This window comes from Mastigoproctus giganteus, chromosome 1 (assembly GCF_048544385.1).
Source record: "Mastigoproctus giganteus isolate SK-2022 chromosome 1, ASM4854438v1, whole genome shotgun sequence".
Classification (NCBI taxonomy): domain Eukaryota; kingdom Metazoa; phylum Arthropoda; class Arachnida; order Uropygi; family Thelyphonidae; genus Mastigoproctus; species Mastigoproctus giganteus.
In genome coordinates this window covers 201,128,233-201,150,970 of record NC_143575.1, presented here as the reverse complement: position 1 = coordinate 201,150,970, position 22,738 = coordinate 201,128,233, and the positions used below count along the sequence as shown (strand labels likewise).

At 37.7% G+C, this 22,738-nt stretch overlaps 1 protein-coding gene across 1 annotated transcript in view; it reads right to left on the bottom strand.

The window, feature by feature from the left end:
• LOC150091450 (exportin-4-like) overlaps positions 1-22,738 on the bottom strand; it is a 748,459-nt gene that overhangs the window by 347,393 nt on the left and 378,328 nt on the right. Inside the window, exon 11 of the mRNA XM_090383995.1 lies at positions 3,588-3,718. Coding sequence (XP_090240121.1) covers positions 3,588-3,718 — 131 coding nt within the window. The remainder of the gene's footprint in view (positions 1-3,587; positions 3,719-22,738) is intronic.

Here is a 22,738-nt window from a genome sequence, read left to right as displayed (position 1 = left end):
ACAGAGGACACAACACCGAACCCTGTGGGACTCCACTAATAAAATTAGTCCACGAAGAGCAACACCCATTAATTACCACCCCCTTTCTTCTCCCACTCAATCATCATTGTAGAAACTTACTCTTAATACCATTCAGCTGCAATTTGTACAATAGTCTTCCATGCGCAACAGTATCAAATGCTTTCCTGAAATTCAAATATATGATATCAAAATTATTTTTTGGATCCAGTTCCTTTGTAACCACATCATAATATCCTATAAAATTTGTCAGGCAAGACTTTCCCTTAACAAACCCATGCTGTGTATCTGAATTATTGCTGCAGTCTTGTCTATATGATCCTGCAATGCATGTTTAACCAGTGACTCCATTATTTTACATGGAACAAAAGTTAAACTAACCGGTCTGTAATTACTCGTCACCCTTCGATCCCCCTTTGTGAATTGGGGATACATTTTCACATCTCCAGTCTGTGGGGACCTCCCCTGAGTCCAAGGATGCTCTCATAATTTTGGCTAAAGGTTTGCTTAGTTGCTTTGCCGCCTCCTTTAATATAACTGGATAGATCCCATCCAGCCCAGGTGCCTTTCTTATGTTTAACTTCAACAATTTCTCCTCCACTTTGCTCTCAGTTATTACAAAATCATTAAGCACCCTGCTACAATTTGATAACCTTCTGCCATTTTCAAACCTTAATAACCCCTCATGTGTGAATGTAGAGGCAAAACACTCATTCAGTTTGTTTGGTATCTGAGCAGGATCATCAAAAGTCAAACCATCAATATCAAGTGGACCAATCAGATTCATCCCCTTCCTTTTAGAGTTTATATAAGTAAAGAAATCCTTGCTGTTTTTCTTAGCATCTTTTGCCAAAGATTTCTCATAATCTTCCTTTGCCTACCTAACCTCCTTTGTGACCTGATTACAGACGAGCTTATATCTGCCATAGGCTTCTGAGTCGCTTGATAATTTATATGCATCCCATGCATTTTTCTTCTCTGTCACGGGTCTCATTAGTTCATCTGATAACCATTTAGGCCTAAACTGTGAACAATATTTCTTAATAGGTATGAAACTTTTAGTAGCATCCACGATTAATTCCTTGAATGCTTCCCACTTAGAATTTACTGTTGGTAACATCGTTAGTTGATCCCACTATACAGAATTTAAAAACTGTCTGAGACCACTGTACTCACTTTTACGGAAGCAAAAACCCTTTCCTTTACCCCTGATGGTAATTATATCTTTAAGTAAATCCACATCAGTACACTGATCACTGCCACCTAGTGGTTCCTTTTTCTGCAAATTCTTAATACATGAATGATCACTGCTGAAAACCAGATCAAGAGTATTACATTCACATTGTACTCCTCTCTGGTTGCCTCTCGAACATGCTGCTGCAGAAAACAATCATCCAATAAATACACAAAATCTTACTAGTGTGTGAGTGACCAACCCACAAGTTCCAGTCAATATCTGGGAAGTTAAAATCCCCCATTATAAGACATTCTGATTTACTAACCCACTCTATTTCTCTGTACAATTATTCATTGTACTCATTAAGCCTATAACACACTCCTACTCTTATTTTTCCTTTTGCAGTGCTTATGTCACACCAAACTGATTCAACAGTGCACTGTTCATCTATATCAACTGAATGCACTTCTTTTGATTTTATGTTTTTCTTAATTAACAGCATAACACCTCCTCCCTTCCTATCCTGTCTAGCCTTTCTGTACACATTGTGCTCCCCAAATTCCAATTCTGCATTACTAATATTAGTGACACCACATCTCTGATATCCCAACGATATCCGCCTTTGATGTCTTGACCAACACCTCAAATTGTGTATTCTTAGATCTCAATCCCTCTGTTTAGATGTACTGAGTTTGCCTGTATTAATATATTTTTTAAAACAATAAAGTGAATTTATATAAATATAAATATTTATATATACTGTGTATGTGTGTATATATATATATATATATATATAGTTCTGTTTCATGCATCCCAATCTATAAGAGGCAGATTGAAGTCACCCTTAATAAGATTATCATACTTACTAGCTTATTCAATCTGCCTGAAGAGATTTTTGTCATCCTCCTCAGAGTCATTTTGCCTGTAACATACTCCAATCAGCTTACCTTTAATGCAAATCATTTCTCCCCAAACTGACAAAATATCCACATTACCTTGATCTGATCATCAAGGTAATGTGCATCTTGATGATCAGATCAATCTTCTTATTAGAAACTGCCAAAAGGTAGCAGTTTTTAATGAGAAGTATCACTCCTCTCCTAGCTCTCCTGAACAGATAATATTTACACTAAAATGAAATTCTTCATCTTGTATCTGTGAGTGGCATCATACCATAGTAGGCCCAACTACATCAGTGTTAGCTGATATGATCAAAAGCTCAAATTCATTTAATTTATTTACAAAATTCCTTGAATTACTAGATACACAAATTAAGTTCTGTGCTTAATTGCTTTTGACAAACCCGATGCATTCCTTATATTTACTTAAAAGTGTGTTTTCAAGAGGTCTTAGATTACTGGTGGATTTTACTTCTATTAGTTTCCCTTTCACTGTTTAGTATAATTGATGGGTGCACTCAAATGCTCTCAGAGAAGATGCAAGTTTAATTTTGTGCCTGAATCAATTATATGCTGACTTCCCTAAATCCATAATGCTTCCCCAAAGGCATTAGTAAAAACCCTTGCACCTCTTCTGTATAAGTGAATACCATCTTTATAAAATAAATTCTAACTACCAAAAAAAAATATATATATATATATATTCAGTTTGCTGGTGACACATATAGAATCATCAATGGATATGCTATTGATATCCAGTGGGCCAATGTAGTTCAGCCCTTTCCTTCTGGTGTTATTATTATTATTATTATTAGCCATATGGTACAAGGAAGCCTGAGGCTTATGCTGCACCAGCCAAAAAAAAAAAAAAATCCTGAGTTACCCGCTGAGAAAGAAAGAAGAGAGAGGAGGAGAAAGAGAGAGAGAGAGAAAGGGAGAGAGAGAGAGAAGTACAAAGGAATCACCAAGAAAGAGAAGAATGATGATATCCAGCTCAGGACCCTGGGTTTGCCAAGCCCATACTCACCAGATGTGAGTCCCCGGGGAAAATTAATGAAAGCAAAGAAATCTTTGCTACTTTTCTTTTCATTCTTAGCTGAACACCTCAATCTGCCTTAACTTGCCTAACCCTCTTAGTGACTTGGCTGCAGTTTAGGTTTTGTTTGCCACAGTATTTTTATTGTAGCACAACAGTTCATCTGACATCCATTATTTCTAAACCTTGAACAATATTTCTTAGTTGGTATGAAAAACTTCATAACTTCTATGATTACCTTCCTGAAAACTTCCTATTTAGTAATTGAATTTGTTAACATCAGTTGGTTTCAATGAAACAAATTTAAAAAGTGCTTACTGACCACTGTAATCATCTTCGTGAAAGTGAAATCTCTTCCTTTGCATATTAAATATTTTGAAATTCAAAATTTAGTAAATATGTAATAACATAAAACATATAATAAATACAATATATAATAAAAACAAACAAGACTAACCGAACTAAAACTGGTATACAATGGTCTATAGCTTGTTTTCCTAGTAATCCAATCACTGAGAGTTGATCTTTAAATTTTGAGCGATCATCTTCTTCTGTTTCATCAATTTCTTCACTAATCTGCTCAACATTCTAAAACCACAATATATAAATGTAATAGCTCAGTTTATCAATCTGAAAAGCAAATATACAAATATAAGCTACACACAGACAGGAATTTCATTAATTTTGTACATGGTACTACAATTAAAAGATAGCTATTCTTTATCACTTATTTTTCAGTTTTGAAGGTGCTATGCAGACCGTTTTTGTCATATTAAAGTTTTTAAATTGAATTCAATGATAAAGTTGACATAAATATTGCCATTTTGCTTTTATGAATTCTAACTTAAAATTTTTTTGATAATCTGCTCTTAGCATTAGTAGAGGCATTCAATGCAAGAAAGCAAGCTTATGCAGCATCAGCCAAAAAAAAAAAAAAAAAAACAATGGTCTTTTGACAATAGTCTAAATGGATGTCAAAGTGGGGGAAGGAGGACTTTTGAAAATCTTGAAAGGGAGTCCAGAATTTTGTCTTGGAGAATTATATAGTGAAAAATTTATAGTCTGATAGTCTGTTTGAAATTCCTCTTTCATTTACAATTTTTTTTTTTTTTTTTTTTCAAACAGCCTGTTTAAAAGAACAGATTGGTCTACCTTCATAAGGGTAGGGGTAATAAGCCTACTTCACTGTAAATATAAATCTACTCCACACAATCATACTACTGCTGCACATTAAAAGGACATAAGAACAAATGCCAAGTTAGCTCCCTTGACCACTGGATGGCATGGAAAGATATGTTTTGTTTATACTTCTTGGCAAGTAAGGCATGACCATTTAGAATGTTAGTATTTTATAAATTTTTTTTAAAAATTTATAAGAAAATAAGCATTAGCAAAGCCAATATCTAAAATCTTGTAAATAACTGCTAGTGGTCATCATCTGGCATGTGACCCAGAGCCATACCTGCCAATTTTTGATTTTCTAAAAGTTGGAAATCAGGAATTTGTATAAAAGAAGAAAAACAGGAAGTTTTTGGAGCCAAAACAAAACAGCTGAGCTTTTCTCCCCAAAAAAAATGATTTTTGGAAAAGCAGATTTTCTCTTTTTGTTTAAGTCCACACGGAAAAAATACATATTTTACATTAAAATACAGCCATAGGATTGGTTATTCAGTATGGTATACTTTTAAACATTAGCATACCTAACATTTACTCTGTCTGTGGATTTCATCAACTAATTTTGATTGCTTCAAGAAAGACACTGTCGCAGACTTTGCCCTCTTCATAAATGTTGAGCAAACGTTTTGTTCATAGGAGGCCCTTTCCTCTTTAATAATAACGTCTGGTGGGTTCTCACACTGAAACTTGAACTGATGCTTCAAAACATCAATTCCTTCATCTATTTCTTTATCTTTAATGACATCAAGACGTGCTGGATACTTTTTCCACAAAAAATTTCAAATTTGAAAATGATACACTGCCAACTGATGAAGTTTATGCCATCTCAACATTTATAAGAACATAATTTTCAATGGGAAAAAGTGTATCACTTAGTCACATGCAACCATAAAGTACTTCCTCACTGAGAAAAAGAAGAAATCTTCTCCTCTTGTTTTTACACTCTCCACGACCTTGGCAGTAGAAATGCCTATGACAAAGTTACATTAATCCTGGTTTAGTCTCTGGTACACAATTTCCAAAATGGAAATGAAAGATCTGAAAGTTATTGGTAAAATAAATTTTCACATAAAGGCAGAATCACACTATTATCAACCTCATGGGAGCTCACTTGCATACATGTCTAACTTCAGTGTGGGAGCTATATTTTACATTTAATTTATTGCTGCACACTAGATGCACTGTTCACATTGGCTGTATTCACATGATAACACGTTGGGCTTCAAGGCCAAATCACATTTTCAGGAGCTCAGATATTTCTGTTTCAATAGAAATTTCGTTAGGTGTCACGGTATGACAAGTAAAAATAGAGGAAAGACTAATATAAAATTAAATTACAATTTTGAGAGCACAAGTAAGAATATCCAAAAACCAATAACAACATAAAGGGCGTTGCTCCTGTACATATTGCGAAGCACTCTGCACTTCAACCAGATACTAAGCATACTCACCACAAATGTCCAGTCACATACTGTAGACACTCAAAATTGGCCAGAGGAGGAAAATAGGAAAATCATTCTCCACCTCCCTGAGTGTAGTACCATACAGTTTAAATGTTTCTCTTGGGTTACTCCTACCCGTACTCAGTACTTTGCATTTGTCAATGTTAAACTTTAGCTGCCACTTCTCAGCTCATCTGTCTAACTTTTCTAGATCCTGCTGCAGTAACATGCTGTCTTTACTGTCATTAACAACCCTGCTAACCTTTATATCATCTGCAAACTTGGATATAAAGCCTGATATGCCTTCATTTGTGTATTTATCATCACTGATAAACACACGAAACAACAATGGGCCAAGCACTGAACCCTGGGGCACTCCACTAATAACATTAGTCCACGTAGGACAGCAGCCATTTATTACCACTCTCTGCTGTCTCCCATTCAACCATCCCTTTAACCATTGCAGAAACTTGCCTCCAATGCCACACTGCTCCAATTTGTAAAGCAGTCTTCCATGTGCAACAGTATCAAAAGCTTTTCTGAAATCCAAGTATATGATATCAAAATTATTTTCTGCATCCAGTTCCTTTGTGATCACATCGTAGTATCCAATAAAATTGGTTAGACAAGACTTCACCTTAACAAACCCATGCTGTGTTCAAACTATAATTGAAGTCTTGTCTAGATGATCCTGCAGTGCTTCTTTAACCAGTGCCTCCATTAATTTCTCCACAACAGAAGTTAAACTAACAAGTCTGTAATTACTTGTGTCACCCTTTGATCCTCCTTTGTGAATTGAAGTCGCATTTGCACTTCTCCAGTCCATGGGTACCTCCCCTGAGTCCAAGGAAGCTCTCATAAATATGGCTAAGGGTTTGCTTACTTCCTTTGCTGCCTCCTTTAATATAACTGGATAGATCCCATCCACTCTAGGTGCCTTTGTTATGATTATTTTCGACAATTCCTGCACCCCCCCTTTGCTCTCACTTATTACAAAATCATTTTAACTCACTGTCCGAGTTTAATACACCTCTAGCATTCCCCTCCCTGAATAACTCCTCATGTGTAAATGTTGACTCAAAATACTACTCATTTAGTTTGTTGCTGTTGTTTGGTTTTTAGGAGCATTAGCAACTAAGGCCATATTGCTCCAGGGATATGCGGTGGTCATTCCCTGACCTTTCCGCATCCTCCATATTTGGTGGTCACGGGTTCGAATCCCAGTCGAATCAAGAAGTGTGTGCTACGCACTGCTGCTCCTACCCACCTGACTACGGAGGCATCCATTTAGTTTGTTACTACCTGGGCAGGATCATCAACAGTTGAACCATCAATATCAGGTGGATCAATCTGATTCATCCCCTTCCTTCTAGAGTATACATAAGTAAAGAACTCTTTGCTGTTTTTCTTTGCATCCTTTGCCAAAGATTTCTCATTATTTGCCTTTGTTTGACTAACCTACTTTGTGACTATTACAGACCAGCTTATAGCTACCATAGGTTTCTGTGTCACCTGTTAATACATTGGTGTGCAAAACGTAAGGACCAACACTATTTCTAAAGGTTACAACCACTAAATCAAACAAAACAGCCTGTGGCAATTTGCATAACTGTGGCCGTTCAGTAGAAAGCTCGTGAACATGCAAAAATCTGAATTGTGATGAGAGGGCTCACATAAACAGATAAAAACAGCAGTTAAGTGCAAATTACCAAATGGCGAGCACGATTGTTACAAACATTCAATTGGTTTCATACAGTGCTACAGACAACGAAATGGCCAGTAGACAACGTCAGGATGACTTTACCAGGGAAGCTCAAGGAAGGTTTAAGTGCGAGGAATGTGGCTGCAGAGATCAGTATTGCCCATAGCATCGTCTCATGTGCATGGTCGGCCTTCAGAATGACAAGTACAGCTGTTCAAAGGACCAGTGGTGGTAGTCCATGAAAAACAATGCCCAATCATGACCGCTATATACTCCTACAGGCCAAGAAGGACCAACACCAGACAGCGGGATCCATTGCAAACCAGCTGCACAGGATGCAGCATATTGCAGTTTACTGTGGCCAGGTGACTCCACAGAGGTGGACTGTTTGCCCGATGGCCAGTACATTGTGTCCCTTTAACACCTGCCCATTGGAGATACCGTTCACAGTGGTGCATCGAACACAAGGACTGGACAGCGGCACAATGGGGTAATGTACTCTTTACTGATGAGAGTAGATTCAGTCTCAGCAGTGATTCTGGAGGTCAGCCAATCTAGCAATAGGTTGGCATATGGTATCACCCCGCAAACATCAATGAAAGGGTTTGATATGGCGGTCGAGGTGTTCGCGTCGGGGAAGGCGTTATCTTGGATGGACGTATACAACTCCAGATACTGGAAGGCAGTACTGTAACTGGTGCACGCTACCGTACTGAAATAATCCTTCCCCATATGTGTCTGTTCAGAGCTGCCACTGGCCCCGAGTCAGTGTTTATGGATAATAACATCACAATTCAGCTGTTGATATGCTTTTGGAAAGTAAGTACATTGTCCGTATGGATTGGTCTGCCCATTCCACTGATCTAAATCCCATCGAATATGTATGGGATGATCTGGGGAGACGGCTAGCAGCACGTGCACACCCACCAGAAAATGTTCACCAGCTGAAGATGGCGCTGACAGAGGAATGGACAATGTTACCAAGAACTTATCAACAACATTGTTCTAAGTATGGACTGGCAGTGCAAAGCCTGCATCAACATTAGGGGTGGCCATATCTCCTACTGAGGACCACCTCTTCCTTTTCTTCCATCTTTGGCTGTGATGCATCTGTATCATGGCAGCCAGTGCTATGTTGCCAATTTTGAATAAAGTCCCTCTATACCATTTTGTTTCCGTTGTTGTGTCGGTGTTGTTTCCTTCATTATTTCTGTACCTCAACAAGGTTCCTTTGGTATGCTTTTCCCATATCCAGAACACTCCTATGAGAAGATACAGGTAAAAACCTGTTTGGTCCTTAAGTTTTGAACACCAGTGTATGTATCCCATGCATTTTTTTTCTCTGCCACATGTCTCATTAGTTCATCTGACATTGATTTAGGTCTAAAACTTAAACAAAATTTCTTAATTGATATGAAAATCCTAGTAGCAAGATTCATTTTTTAAATGCTTCATGTATAGAATTTACTGTTGGCAACAACAACAGTTGGTTCCATTGTATAGAATTTAAAAAATCTCTGAGACCACCTTTATGAAAGCAAAAACCCTTCCCTCTACCCCTATCTGTAGTTAGCTCTTTCAGTAAATCCCACATTGGATTTGTTATTTGTTTGTTATTTGGTTTTTAGGAGCATTAGCAACTAAAGCCATATTGCTCCAGGATATGCGGTGGTCATTCCTGACCTTTCCGCATCCTCTGTATTTGGTGGTGACGGGCTCGAACCCCGGTCTAATCAAGAAGCGTGTGCTACGCGCTGCTGCTCCTTCCCACCTGGCTACGGAGGCGCCTCCCACATTGGAACACTGTGAATCACTGCCACCTAGTGGTTCCTTTATCTACAGATTCTTAAATGTATGACGAATCACTACTGATAATCGGATCAACAGTATTACTCCCTCTGGTTGCCTCCAAAACATGCTGCTGTAGACAACAATCATCCAATAAATCCACAAAAGCCTTGGTAGTGTGTGAGTCACCAACCCACAAGTTCCAGCCAATATCTGAGAAATTAAAATCCCCCATAAGATAATCTAATTTACACGCCCACTTTATTTCTCTGTACATTTGTTCACTGTACTCATCAGAGTCATTAGGCCTATAACACACACTCCTACTCTAAATTTTGCTTTCCAACTGCTTATGTCACACCAAACTGACTCACCATTGCGCTATCTGTCCATATCAACTGGATGCACTTTCTCAGATTTTATGTGTTTCTTAACTCACAGCATAACACCTCATCCCTTCCTACCCTGTATATCCTTTCTGTGTGGATAGGTTGTATTGAGGTGGGAACGAGAGTAGCCTTGTTCAGGCAAAGTTTTTATGGCTAAGGAAAATAGAGAAGTTTTTTCTGTTTTATTAACTTAAATTGGTTTAAATTGACATATTAACTTATTTTCTGGAGTAGATTTATATTCCTAGTTACGATACTTAGTTTAAATTTTAACTTATATAGAGATTTTGTAGGTTATTACTTAGTATCGGTAAGGGTATCCAATCCACGTGTTTTACAAATTTTGCAGAGCTGGCAAACGGGAAATTCTTTAGCTATATTTAGCCGCTTTATTTACTAATCGTTAAATTAAATTATTTTCTATAAGTAGCTTATAGATATAGTCAAGATCCTTGGGCTATTCTGAATTGAGACAGCGAGATTTTGGAAGTTAATTAACACTTAAGTGTCCATAGATTTACCTTTTGTAACTTGCCACCATTGTTATACGATACGTTATAGTTAGTTAGTTATTTAGTTTTTAGGAGCATTAGCAACTAAGGCCATATTGCTCTGGCATATGCTGTGGTCATTCCCTGACCTTTCCACATCCTGAGTATTTGGTGGTGACAGGCTCGAACCCTGGTCTAATCAAGAAGCGTGTGCTACGCTTCTTAACACTGCCGCTCCTTCCCACCTGGCTATGGAGGCGACCATACGATGCGTTATATTCCGAACTAGATAACGTTAGCTTAGTATAGTATAATATATAACATTATCAATTAATCAGTAAAATTTATTAATCTTCTTAAACTTCATTGTCAATTAAATTGTACTTTTTAACTAAATACATATGACTTAGATTTTACAAACGTAACATAATTAATTAATACATAACTTGATACTAAAAAAACATATACAGATATATAGTGTTACAACTGCGTTGGGATACAAGTTTAGGGTTATAATTTTGTACTGAAATTGAATCGAAAGCATGACTCAGACTAGAGCAGCAAAGCAAAAGGCTCAAGCTAAATCGAGTGCTGTGGCTCAGGGGAGAACTGAGGGGTGCAGTTGCCCTCTAAATAACAGCCTTCTAAAATGTACTGCTAGCTTGATGTTTGTCGAGCAATCAGGTATGGGACATGATATTGCCAAGGGGGATATCTGTGTGTGCGCGATGTAAGGAGTGTGAGGAAATCAGGCAACAACTCAGCATTGTTATGGGCCTATATGAGAGCGTAAAGGAGAGGGTGGATGCCCTCGAAGGATCTAAATTGAGGGGCTCATCAAGCTCTCAGCTGCCCACATCAACAGCAGAGCTTGCTTGATCATCACATAACACAGCGACAACCCCCAAGGCAGAATGCGCTGGTCCCACAGGAACTAGTAGTTGTTGGGGACTCTATTGTCAGCGAAACAGGGAACATGCTATGTAAAAAGGATAGGTGGAACAGGACCAGGATATGTCTGCCAGGGACAAAGGTTGATGACGTTGTAGAGCGGATATCATCTTTTAAGGGCACAAAAGGTGATATTGTTGTACACGTTGGCAACAATGATATTAAGGGTAGGAGACTGGCAGAATTACTTAACAAGTACAGTTCACTATTGGAAAAAAGCCATGAATTAGGGTTAAATTTGAAAGTGTCTGCAATTCGGCCAAGACACGATAGGAGGGAGTATATGATGAGAGCCTTGTCAATCAATTCAGCCCTGGATGTTATGTTATTTTGGTTTTTAGGACCATTAGCAACTAAGGCCATATTGCACCAGGGAAATGTGGTGGTCATTCACTGACCTTACCGCATCCTCCGTATTTGGTAGGCATGGGCTCGAACCCCGGTCTAATCAAGAAGCATGTGCTACGCACTGCTGCTCCTGCCCACCTTCAAGCACTGGTAAGAATGTGCAACGCTCAATGAGTAGAATTTTTTTCAGCCTGGTCTATACCTGTTAACAGGAGAGACTGCTTCTACAGGGATGGGATACGCTTAAATAAAAAGGGTGCAAGAATATTTGCTGATGCTATCGAGGCAGTGTTAGGTGGGTCGGAAAACTGCTAGCTTGGGGGGGGGATACAAGGACTAATAGATTAACAGTAGCTACTGGAAGAGGTGAAAGTGATTCTTGCACTGCTTCTATTGGAATGAGCAGCAGCCTGGATGACAAGATGCAGAGTATTTCAGAGACGGCTGGGAGTCATTGCGGTACAAGTAAACACATGGCTTGTGTTAGGGTAGCTAACAATAGTAACAGGAGAATGTACACTTGCATGTACACCAATGCTAGAAGTTTGGGAAATAAATTTGATGAATTTGAGGTATTGCTCAAAACATCAAAGGCAGATATTGTGGGGATTTCAGAGACGTGGTGTCACACAGATATAAGGAATGCAGAACTAGAATTTGGGGAGTACAATGTCTACAGAAGGGATAGACAGGATAGGAAGGGAGGAGGGGTTATGCTATTAGTTAAGAAACACATAAAATCCAAGGAAGTGAAGCCAGTTGACATCGCTGGACAGTGCAGTGTAGAGTCAGTTTGGTGTGACATAAGCACTGGGAGATCAAAATTGAGAGTAGGAGTGTGTATAGGCCTAATGACTCTGATGAGTATAATAAGAAACTGTACAGGGAAATAGAGTGGGCCAATAAATAAGAGAGTATTATAAAGGGTGATTTTCATTTCCCAGATATTGACTGGAATTTGTTGGTTGGTCACTCACACACTAGCAAGGCTTTTGGGGATTTATTGGATGATTGTTTTCTACATCGGCATGTTCGAGAGGCAACTAGAGGGAGTAATACTCTTGATCTGATTATCAGTAGCGATTCTTCATGCATTAAGAATCTGCAGATAAAGGAACCACTAGGTGGCAGTGATCACAGTGTTCTGAAGTGCGTTTTAAAGGCGACTACAGTGGTCTGAGACAGTATTTAAATTCTATACAGTGGGACCAACTAATGATGTTACCAACAGCAAATTCTAAATGGAAAGCTTTCAAAGAATTTATCTTGGAAGCTACTAGGCGTTGCATACCAACTAAGAAATATTTTTCAAGGTTTAGGCCTAAATGGATGTCAGAGGAACTAATGAGACATATGGCAGAGAAAAAAAATGCATGGGAAACATATAAATTAATGGATGACAGGGAAGCCTATAATAGATATAAGCTGGTCTGTAACCAAGTCACAAAGGAGATTAGGCAGGCAAAGGCAGATTATGAGAAATTCTTGGCAAAGGATGCAAAGAAAAACACCAAAGAGTTCTTTACCTATGTAAACTCTAGAGGGAAAGGGATGAATCAGATTGGTCCAATGGATATTGATGGTTCAACTGTTGATGATCCTGCTCAGATGGTTAACAAACTAAATGAGTATTTTGCATCTAAATACAGCCACGAGGAGTTATTGGGGATGGGAATGCCAGAGGTGAGTTAAACTTTGTCAGTGAGCTAGATGATTTTGTAATAACTGAGAGGGAAGTGGAGGAGAAATTGTTCAACATAAATATAAAAAAGGCATCCGGTGTGGATGGGATCTATCCAGTTATATTAAATGAGGCAACAAAGGAAGTAAGCAAACCCTTAGCCATAATTATGAGATCTTTCTTGGACTCAGGGGAGGTACCCATGGACTGGAGATGTGCAAATGTGACCCACATTTACATTTGCAAAGGAGGATCAAAGGGCGACACAAGTAATTATATACCTGTTAGTTTAACTTCTGTTCCAGCAAAATTAATGGAGGCACTGGTTAAAGAAAAAGCACTGCAGGATCATCTAGACAAGACTTCAGTTATAGCTCGGACACAGCATGGTCCGAGCTATTATCCAATCTGATTGGATACTATGATGTGGTCACAAAGAAACTGGATGCAGGGAATAACTTTGATATCATATACAGTGGATTCCAGTTATTTGGACCACCGGTTAATCGGGGCAGCCGTTCATTTCGGGAAAATCTAAAAAAACAGAAACCAATCGAGAAAACAGCCAGGGTTTACTTTGCTTAATTGGGACAGCATGCTGTTTGATCGGGCAGGAGACCACAGCACTGGAGATTACCCTACGATTGTCTCCGACGGTACCACATGGTTTGGTCGAAATTCTGGAGGTCACAACCATACAACAATAAAAACAATTAGCAGTCACCTGTTTATTGGGCTTTTCTGTTATTGAAATCTATCATAAACTCGATCTTAATGAATTTGCAATAATACCAAAAGCTGGAATTCTGTGGGTTGTTATGGTGGGGTTTACACTTCCACGAAATCTGCAATCATATAAAAAAATTAATTTTCAGATCTCTTCATTCCTATTTTTAAAGCTTCATAACTGTTACTCCTTTCTCACTTGGGCGTATCGTGTTACTTGTAATTTGTGTGTGCAGTGTTCTTTGTTATTGATTGCTTATCTTTTTACTGTTTTAAATTTTAACCCCCACCGACAAATGTCAGTAACCAAATATCAACTAGTTCATATGTTCTTATTACTGTACGTATTAATATTCCGATTATCACGTATATTCTTCCGATTTTCACGTATCATTTAATTTTTTAATTGGTAAGGTAATAAAGGGTAAATTTGTGCTTAATATATCTTTGCTTTTATAGTCTGTGGATAATATTCCTCCTATTTTCGCTAATTAGAATCCCTGTTTAATAGTTAAAATTCAATTCACAAACGTGATCACAATGACCGGCGCTTATTCCACATCGTATAGTGAATGGTACTTTACTATGCTACCTATCAAATCACGTTACGATGGTGACTCCATCGTAATGTGATTTGATTGTACAGTGAACCAATTGTAAAGGGGGGGGGGGGTACATTGTATTTTTAACTATTTACGTGAAACTTTGGATAATTGGGTAATTGGGGCAGCAGCGTAATCGGGCCAAAATGCACTAGTCCCGATGTGTCCCAAATAACCGAAATGGACTGTATTTGGATCTTAGAAAGGCTTTTGATACTGTTGCACATGGAAGACTGCTGAACTAATTGGAGCAGTGTGGCATTGGAGGCAAATTGCTGCTATGGATAAAGGGATGGTTGAGTGGGAGAAGACAGAGAGTGCTAATCAATGGACACTATTCATCATGGACTAATGTTATTAGTCGAGTCCCTCAGGGTTCAGTGTTGTTTTCTGTATTTATAAATGATATTGATGATGGTATATCAAGCTTAATGTCCAAGTTTTCAGATGATACAAAAGTTGGCAGGGTTGATAAGGACACTAATGACAGTACGCTGCTGCAACAAAATCTAGAAAAGTTGAGCAGTGGGCTGAGACCTAGTAGTAGTGCCATGTGATGCAAGAAAGCAAGTGTATCAGCTTATGAAGCAACAGCCAAAAAAAAAAAAAAAAAATCACACCATTCCCTCCAAATGCCTGTCCAGTTCCTCCTTAAATTTATTCAACCTATCAACTTCCACAACGACAGATGGAAGTTTGTTCCAGCAATTAACCACCCACTGGCTAAAGGCAAATTTCCGCACATCTATTCTACATCTGTCCTTTCTTAATTTGAATTTATGCCCCCTTAGGTTCGTAATCTGAACAAGTGGAAGGATCCCATCAGAATTCAGCATGCTCAACCCATTCAAGGCCTTATACAACTCAATCAGATCACCGTGCAGGTGCCTAGTCTCCAGCCACTGCAATTTGCAGAACTTAAGCCTCTCTTGGTAAGAGGATCCCTTCATTCCCCTCACCAATCTTGTTGCCCTTCTCTGTACACGCTGAAGTAAATCTACATCCTTCCTAAAATGAGGCCTCCAGATCTGTGCGCAGTACTCAAGGCGTGGCCTGACCATTGCCTTATACAAAGGGATAATCACCTCCTTTTCCCTGCTAGCAAAATTCCTATACAGCAGGACCCCGTTATAACGCAGTTCGCTTTACGCTGATTCGCTATAACGCTGTTCTTATATTATAACCCGTATCTGACTATAACGCTGTCACAGATCACTATAACGCTCTTTTACAGATTACATTTTTGACATATTAACGAAATCGTTTCATTTGATGGAGTCGATAGCTTGAAAATGAATAGCAAAACAGCATTAAAACGTTTCCCACGCCGACTTGAGAAATTTTCCCACGCTCAGTAAAATTTTCTCGCACGCTAATTTAGTTTCAGTACAGTTACTTGTTACGTAGTTCCGCGATCAACATTTTAAAAAATGATCAAGTATATTGCTTGTAATATTTGCGTTATATGCATTTATCCGAAGTCTAGTCATCACTCAGTAGAGTATTAGACATCGTGCGTAATGAAAAGTTTACTTGAACATTGTATCGTAATTAATTCAACCAACGCAGTTACATTTTCGAAGAGCTAATAATGACTGATAGGAATGAAAAAGCAACAACGTCTGGGCGCAGTACGAAGACTATAAATGTAAGAAAAAGACTGAATTTGAAAAGTAAATTAGATGTTTTGAAGCGAATCGATTCCGGTCAACGACAAACGGATTTGTGCCATAATTTAGGACTTGCAACTTTAACTGTAAGAACAATTATAAAAAAATAAAGAATTAATTTTTGCAGCGAGAAAGATAGCTGTTCCACTGCAAGCAACTAGGACTAGGCTGGCTATTAGGATTGAAATGGAAAGACTTTAATTTTATTGAAGATAATATTCCAATGAAGAATTCATTTAAGTTAAATATTAAAAAAAAGAGAGAGAGAGAGAGAGAGAGAGAGAAAGAGATTAGCCAATATGATGATCTGAAGAAAACTCGCCTAAAAAAAAAAAAAAAAAAAAAAAAATGTGGAACCATTTAAAACCAGTAAGGGCTGGTTGAATAGATTTAAAATCCAGGGAGAAGCCGCAAGTGCAGATCAAGGAGCCGAAACTTTCAAAAAAGAACTTTTGTTAAAATTATTGAAGAGGAGTATTATGTGTTATACTTCTCAACAAGTTTTTAACATAGCTGAAGCAGGACTTTTGTGGAAACGAATGCCTAAAGGAGTTTCATATTGAAAGAAGAAAAAAACATGCCAGGTTTCAAGCGGTGAAGGATCGGTTGACTTTATTGTTGGTTGTAACGCTGCGGGGGATTAAAAATTAATACCCCTTTTAGTTTATTGGAAGAGGGCCAAAGTTCAACTCAAAATCCACACATTTTTCATGATTAAATTCATCAATTAAATTAAATTCATTATTTTAATTGGAATTTTAAATTTACTTTTGATACACAAGTAGTTACCACATAATTATATGTATGCAATGCAGAATATTTTATATGTGCAAATATTTGAATATTAAATATTTTGACCGACATTTGTGCATCTTTTCATTACTGTTTATTATTCATTAGGAAATATCCTATGGCACTGACCGCAGCTCATAAATATATATGTTACCTTATGGGAAAGCGGCGCTCGCTTAGCGCAGATTCACTTAGCGCTCTGTTTTTCCGGAACAAATGATCAGCGTTAAGCGGGGGTCACCTGTATATCATTGACAAAACCCCATGACCTGCCCTGGTAGCCTGTCTGGATTGCTCAGAAAACCTCATATCTTCCTGCACAATTACTCCCAGGTTTTTTCATTTTCTACCACCTTAAGTGTAGTACCACACAGTTGGTACATTTCTCTGTGGTTACTTCTACCAATGAAGGTGGCAAATGAAGTTTAACATTGACAAATGTAAGTTACTGCTTCCCATATGTAGTGACTTATCAACTCTGTGGTACTACACTGACAGTGGTAGAGAATGTATCACTGGGACAGCATGCCAATGGGGTTAAATGTGCAGGCAGATATGAAGTTTTCTGAGCAGTGCAGATGGTCTGCAAGAGTAGCTAATAGTGTCTTGTCAATGATATATAGGAATTTTATTTTTCTAGCAGGGATAAGGAGGTGATTATCCCCTAGTATAAGGCAATGGTCATGCCACACTTTGAATACTGTATAAAGGTCTGGAGGTCTCATTTTAAGAAGGATGTAGAGCTGTGGGAACGAGTACAGAGAAGGGCAACAAGATTAGTGAATGAAACCAAAGGTTGCTCTTACTTTTGATAAAGTTTTGCAAATTAAAATGTCTGGAGACTAAGCACCTGCAAGGTGATCTGATTGAGGTGTATAAAGCCTTGAATGGTTTGAGCATGCTCAATACTAATGGGATTCTTCCTCTTGCTCAGAATAATCACCTAAAAGGGCAAAGATTCAAATTGAGGAAAGACAAATATAGGATAGATGTGCGAAAGTTTGCCTTTAGCCAGCAGGTAGTTCGTTGGTAGAACAGACTTCCATCCTTTGTTGTGGAGGTTGATAGCCTAAATAAATTTAAGGCTGAGCTGGACAGGTATTTGGAACGAACGGAGGGGTGAAATGGGAGAAGGTTTTTTTTTTTTGACTGATGCTGCATAAGCTTGCTTTCTTGCATCATATGCCTCTACTAATGCTAATGCTACACATTACAATCCCAGCAGCCCCTGAAATCCCCAGCAACCTGCTCTCCAGGCTGCTGCTCATTACAACAGAAGCAGTGCCAGAATCACTTTTGCCTCTGCCTGCAGCTACTGTTAATCTTTTAGTCTGTGAATCCCGCCAAGCTAGCAGTTTTCTGACCCAACTAACACTGCCTCGATGGCATCAGCAAATAATCTTGCACCCTTTATATTCCCATCCCTGTGGAAGCAGTCTCAGTAACGCATCGGGTTTCAAGGTCGAATCACGTTTTCAGGAGCTCAGATATTTCTGTTTCAACAGAAATTTTGTTAGGAGTGACTGCATGACAAAAGAAAAATGGAGGAAATGCTAATAGAAAATTAAATTAGCAAGCAGGCCACACTGAAAAAAATTCTACCCCATGATCCTTGCACAATCTCTCCAGGGCCGAATTGACTGACACGACTCTCCCTCCTATCATGTCTGGGCAAAATTGCAGATACTTTCAAATTTAACCCTAATTCAGGACAATTTTTCAACATTGACCTGTACTTGTTAAGTACATCTGCAGATCTCTTACTCTTAACGTCATTAGTACCAACGTGTACAACAATATCGCCTTTTTTTGCCCTCAAAAGATATCTGACCTACGTCATCAACTTTTGTCCCTGGAAGACGTACTCTGATCCTGTTCCACCTATCCTTTTTCCATAATAAATTCCCAGTATTACATCTCCTGATAATAAAGTCATCAAGAATAACTAACTCTTATGGGGCCAGCGCATTCTGCCTTGTAGATTGCCACTGTGTTGCCTGATGCACAGGAGTGAGCTCTGGTGTTGAGCTGGGCAGCTGAGAGCTCGATAGGTTCTCCACTTTAATACCTTCGAGGGCATCTACTCTACACCTCAAACTCTCATAGATGCCCATCAGAATGCTGAGTTGGCGCCTAATTAATTTCTTGACACTCTAGGCACCTAGCACACACAAAGACATCCTCCTTGGCTAGATCATGTCCTGTTCTAGAAAAGTCCGCAAATATTTCACATTTTGCACATTTTTTGAGACTGTGATGCGTTGGAGAATAGCCCCCTTCGTTTTTCCCCCGCGCCACAGCACTCTCACTAATCTGTGCACGTTGCTTCGCAGCTCTAGTCTGGATCGTGATTCCGTGTAAGTACTCCAAGGGTATTACTCCCTCTGGTTGACTCCCAAACATTTAATTAACAATAAAATTTAATAAGATTAATAAATTTTTAATTGATTAATCGATAATACTAAACTAAGCTAACAGATTTCTAATACAGTGATTTCGCTATCTAGTTTTATGTTAAAACTTATGCTATCAAGTTTGGGAAATATGTTACACTATTCCGTATCATATAACAATCGCGGCAAAATACAAACAGTAAAATCTACAGACACTAAGTGTTAACTTTCAAAATCGCTATTTAAATTCCAAATAAACCAAGGAACTTGACTATAAAGCTATTAAAATTGGATTTTATAGGAAAATAAATTCTTCTTTATTCATCTGTAAGTACATCTTAAAACGATTTTCATCTTCTTCTAGTCCTGCATTAAATGATCGAATTCGTGTTTTTCTGTTCTCTTCCAGTTTATGTCATGTATCCATTGCATACTCTCTTTTGTTTTCTCAGCTATAAGTAAAGCACATGCTCTTTCTAAATCTCCTTCATATTTTGAAGAAGTGGATGAACTGTGGCAATCCATTTCACTTCAGCTTTCCCCAAAGAGAACAACATATATATAAAGTGACATGGTAGTAATGTGTCTCCAACGACCGACTTCACAATTTACACTAAACAGTGATATGCTGTGAAGTCCTGTGAAGTGATAATAATGTGCTTATGGCCTAATATTCTTCAACCTATTAGGAATGATGACATTAGTACATGGATATGAAGTACGTTGTATTGAAGAACTATATTCAGATTTTCAAGCGTTGGCGTAATATTTAAACAAAACAAGCAAATTGCTTTGCTTGAGCCAGAAGAGAAAAACATAAAGAGACTTTCTGAACAATTGAGAATAACATGCCTAGAATTAAGAGGTTTTTTTTTTGTCTTCTTTCAAAACTTTTGGATCATAAACTGGATCTGAATATGAGTCAGTGCCACTCACTAATGATCGCTTTTCTTGTTGTCCTTTTCATTTCTGTAACTCTGTAAAGAGCTTATATTACTTTTCTCACCACTTGTCAAAAGTTGTTGGCTTTACTAGTCTAGTTACACATTTAGCCAATTACAGCCAATGTACACACACACACACTTCCAAATCTTTTCTTTGTCAATGACATGCATCAGTTGAAACTGTTTAAAAGGTAATCGTTAAGAGCACATATTGCTTTTCTCATTACTTGTCAAAGGCTGCCACTGTTTTACCAGTCTAATTACACATTTAACACTGACAGCCAATACATATACATAACATATATTCTTCCAAATATTTTTTAAATCAAAGGCATACATCAATCAACCACTTTGACAGGAAGACATGTATCTCCCTTTACAGCACAAATTAATAAGATGACAAGGAGAGCCTACTTCCACTAAGTGCTCAATCTCCTCTTTTAATATCCTTACTACTGCAGAATTTTTTTGCGCTACCATAATAGGCATATTATCAACACTAAGTGCCAGATATTTTTTGAAAGAATCTCACATGCTTTCAGGTTTCAGAAGATGCCCAATGTTGAACCCTGTAAAGTCATTTTTCAACACTGGCACTGAGAATAAGTTGGTTTGATTTGACATTTTTTTTTTTTTTTTTTTTTAATTATAGGTGGTCACCAGATTGGGATATGGCTTGGAATCACTTTGATTATGCCACCTGTAGAAATCAAAAATGACCCATTTTTCAAAGCCATCACTGCCTCTTCCTTCCCTATCCATGCAATTTCAGCCAGCAGAACTCAGAGGAAGTGACAAAATTCAATGACAAAGATACAAGATTCTATTAGAGATACAAATAAACATCCAGGATGTATGGCATCATCACCATGAAATACAACAAATATTTTTGCATTTCTTTCTACACACTATAAGCTGCTCTTATGCTTATTTTTTTGAAAATGTCTGATTACATCATGTTTCCTGATATTGAAAAATCATATCTACATATAGTACATAAGGCAAACATTACTTTTTACTTATTTATGTAAAATCTTGCATGTGTTACATTTCTTTTGGCATCTTACTGAAAGTCACTCTTAATTAGCTTCACACTATACAAGAATATGAAATATCCTGTTGCACATAACATGAAACAATACTGATATTATGCATTTGTATTTTGCAACATAGACTATACCACACCACACCTAATAGACAACTTGTATTAGTATAGCCATATAGTGCAAGAAAGCCACAGGCTTTTGCTGCACCTACCAAAAAAAAAGTAGATAAGAAAATATAAATTATGAACGTCCCTCCTCATGTGGGTAGCTATCTAGATGACCTTTAAATTTCTTCAAACTGTCAATCCTGAACTACCTGCAGAAGCATATTTTTCCAGTAATCAACAACTTGCTGGCTAAAAGAAAAACTTCTTACAGTCTGATCTAAACTTCTTCCCTGTAATTTGAATTTATGGCCCTAGTTCTAGAATTCTTTATAGCAGTGAAAATTCTGCATTCATTAATTTTACTAACCCCTCTCAGAGCCTTATAAACTTTTCTGTTCCCCTCTAAGGTGCCCAGTTGCCTAGCTCTGCAGCCCACATAATCAAAGCTTTTCCTCATGTGGTTGCTGTTTTGCCAATCTCACCATGTTGCTCATCTTTGGATCCTTCAAGAAGCTCAATATCTTTTTTTAGATGAAGTCTACACATTTGGACATAGAATTCCAAATGCGGCCTTACAATTGCCATATACAGTGGGATTAACTTGTTAATTATTGAAAAGAAGCAGAAATTTGCAAATTTAAATAAAAATACAATTTTAACGTAATTTTATTATTTTTTTCTAAGAAAAAGAAAACTCAGTTTTTGAAAAGAGACAGAGAAACTCTGTCAACAAATATATTACGATGATAATCTATATTGCAAAGACGGATGAAATCGAGTAGAAATATGGATTGTCCCTCATAAACCTGGAGAGTTGACAACTATGGTTTGCACACATTTCATCTTAGTATCTGCTCCACTTTTCATCTCTTAGTTTTTTTCTCACTGTATTTTTTTCCATTCATCATTTTAAATGTGATTTACACATTTCAAATGGTGAACAGAAAATACACCCGACACATTTTTTAAAAAATTAAAGTCATGAAGGTCATTGTATGAAGATTGTCAATATTGCAACACCAGGGTACCTGCCTACCCACTGAAGAGATGTTTGAAGGATGTTTGAAGAGAGGTCAAACATCCTTGAAACAGTGCCATCTGGGTGATGGTATTTACCAAGAATAAGTAACAATAGTCTTCTCCATTAGTGAAACATTACTTATCTGAGGTAGTGCAATACCATGGCAACTCGTTGTGAAGGAATTCATAATGAGATATAATTAAAATGATGCTGATTCACCTACCTGAGTAGATGATCATTTATTACCTACACGTATAAAAATGATGCAAATTGCACTAACCCATATGTCAGCAAACTCCTTCACAGTCTAGGAAAAAATATCCTTTAATCACATGAATG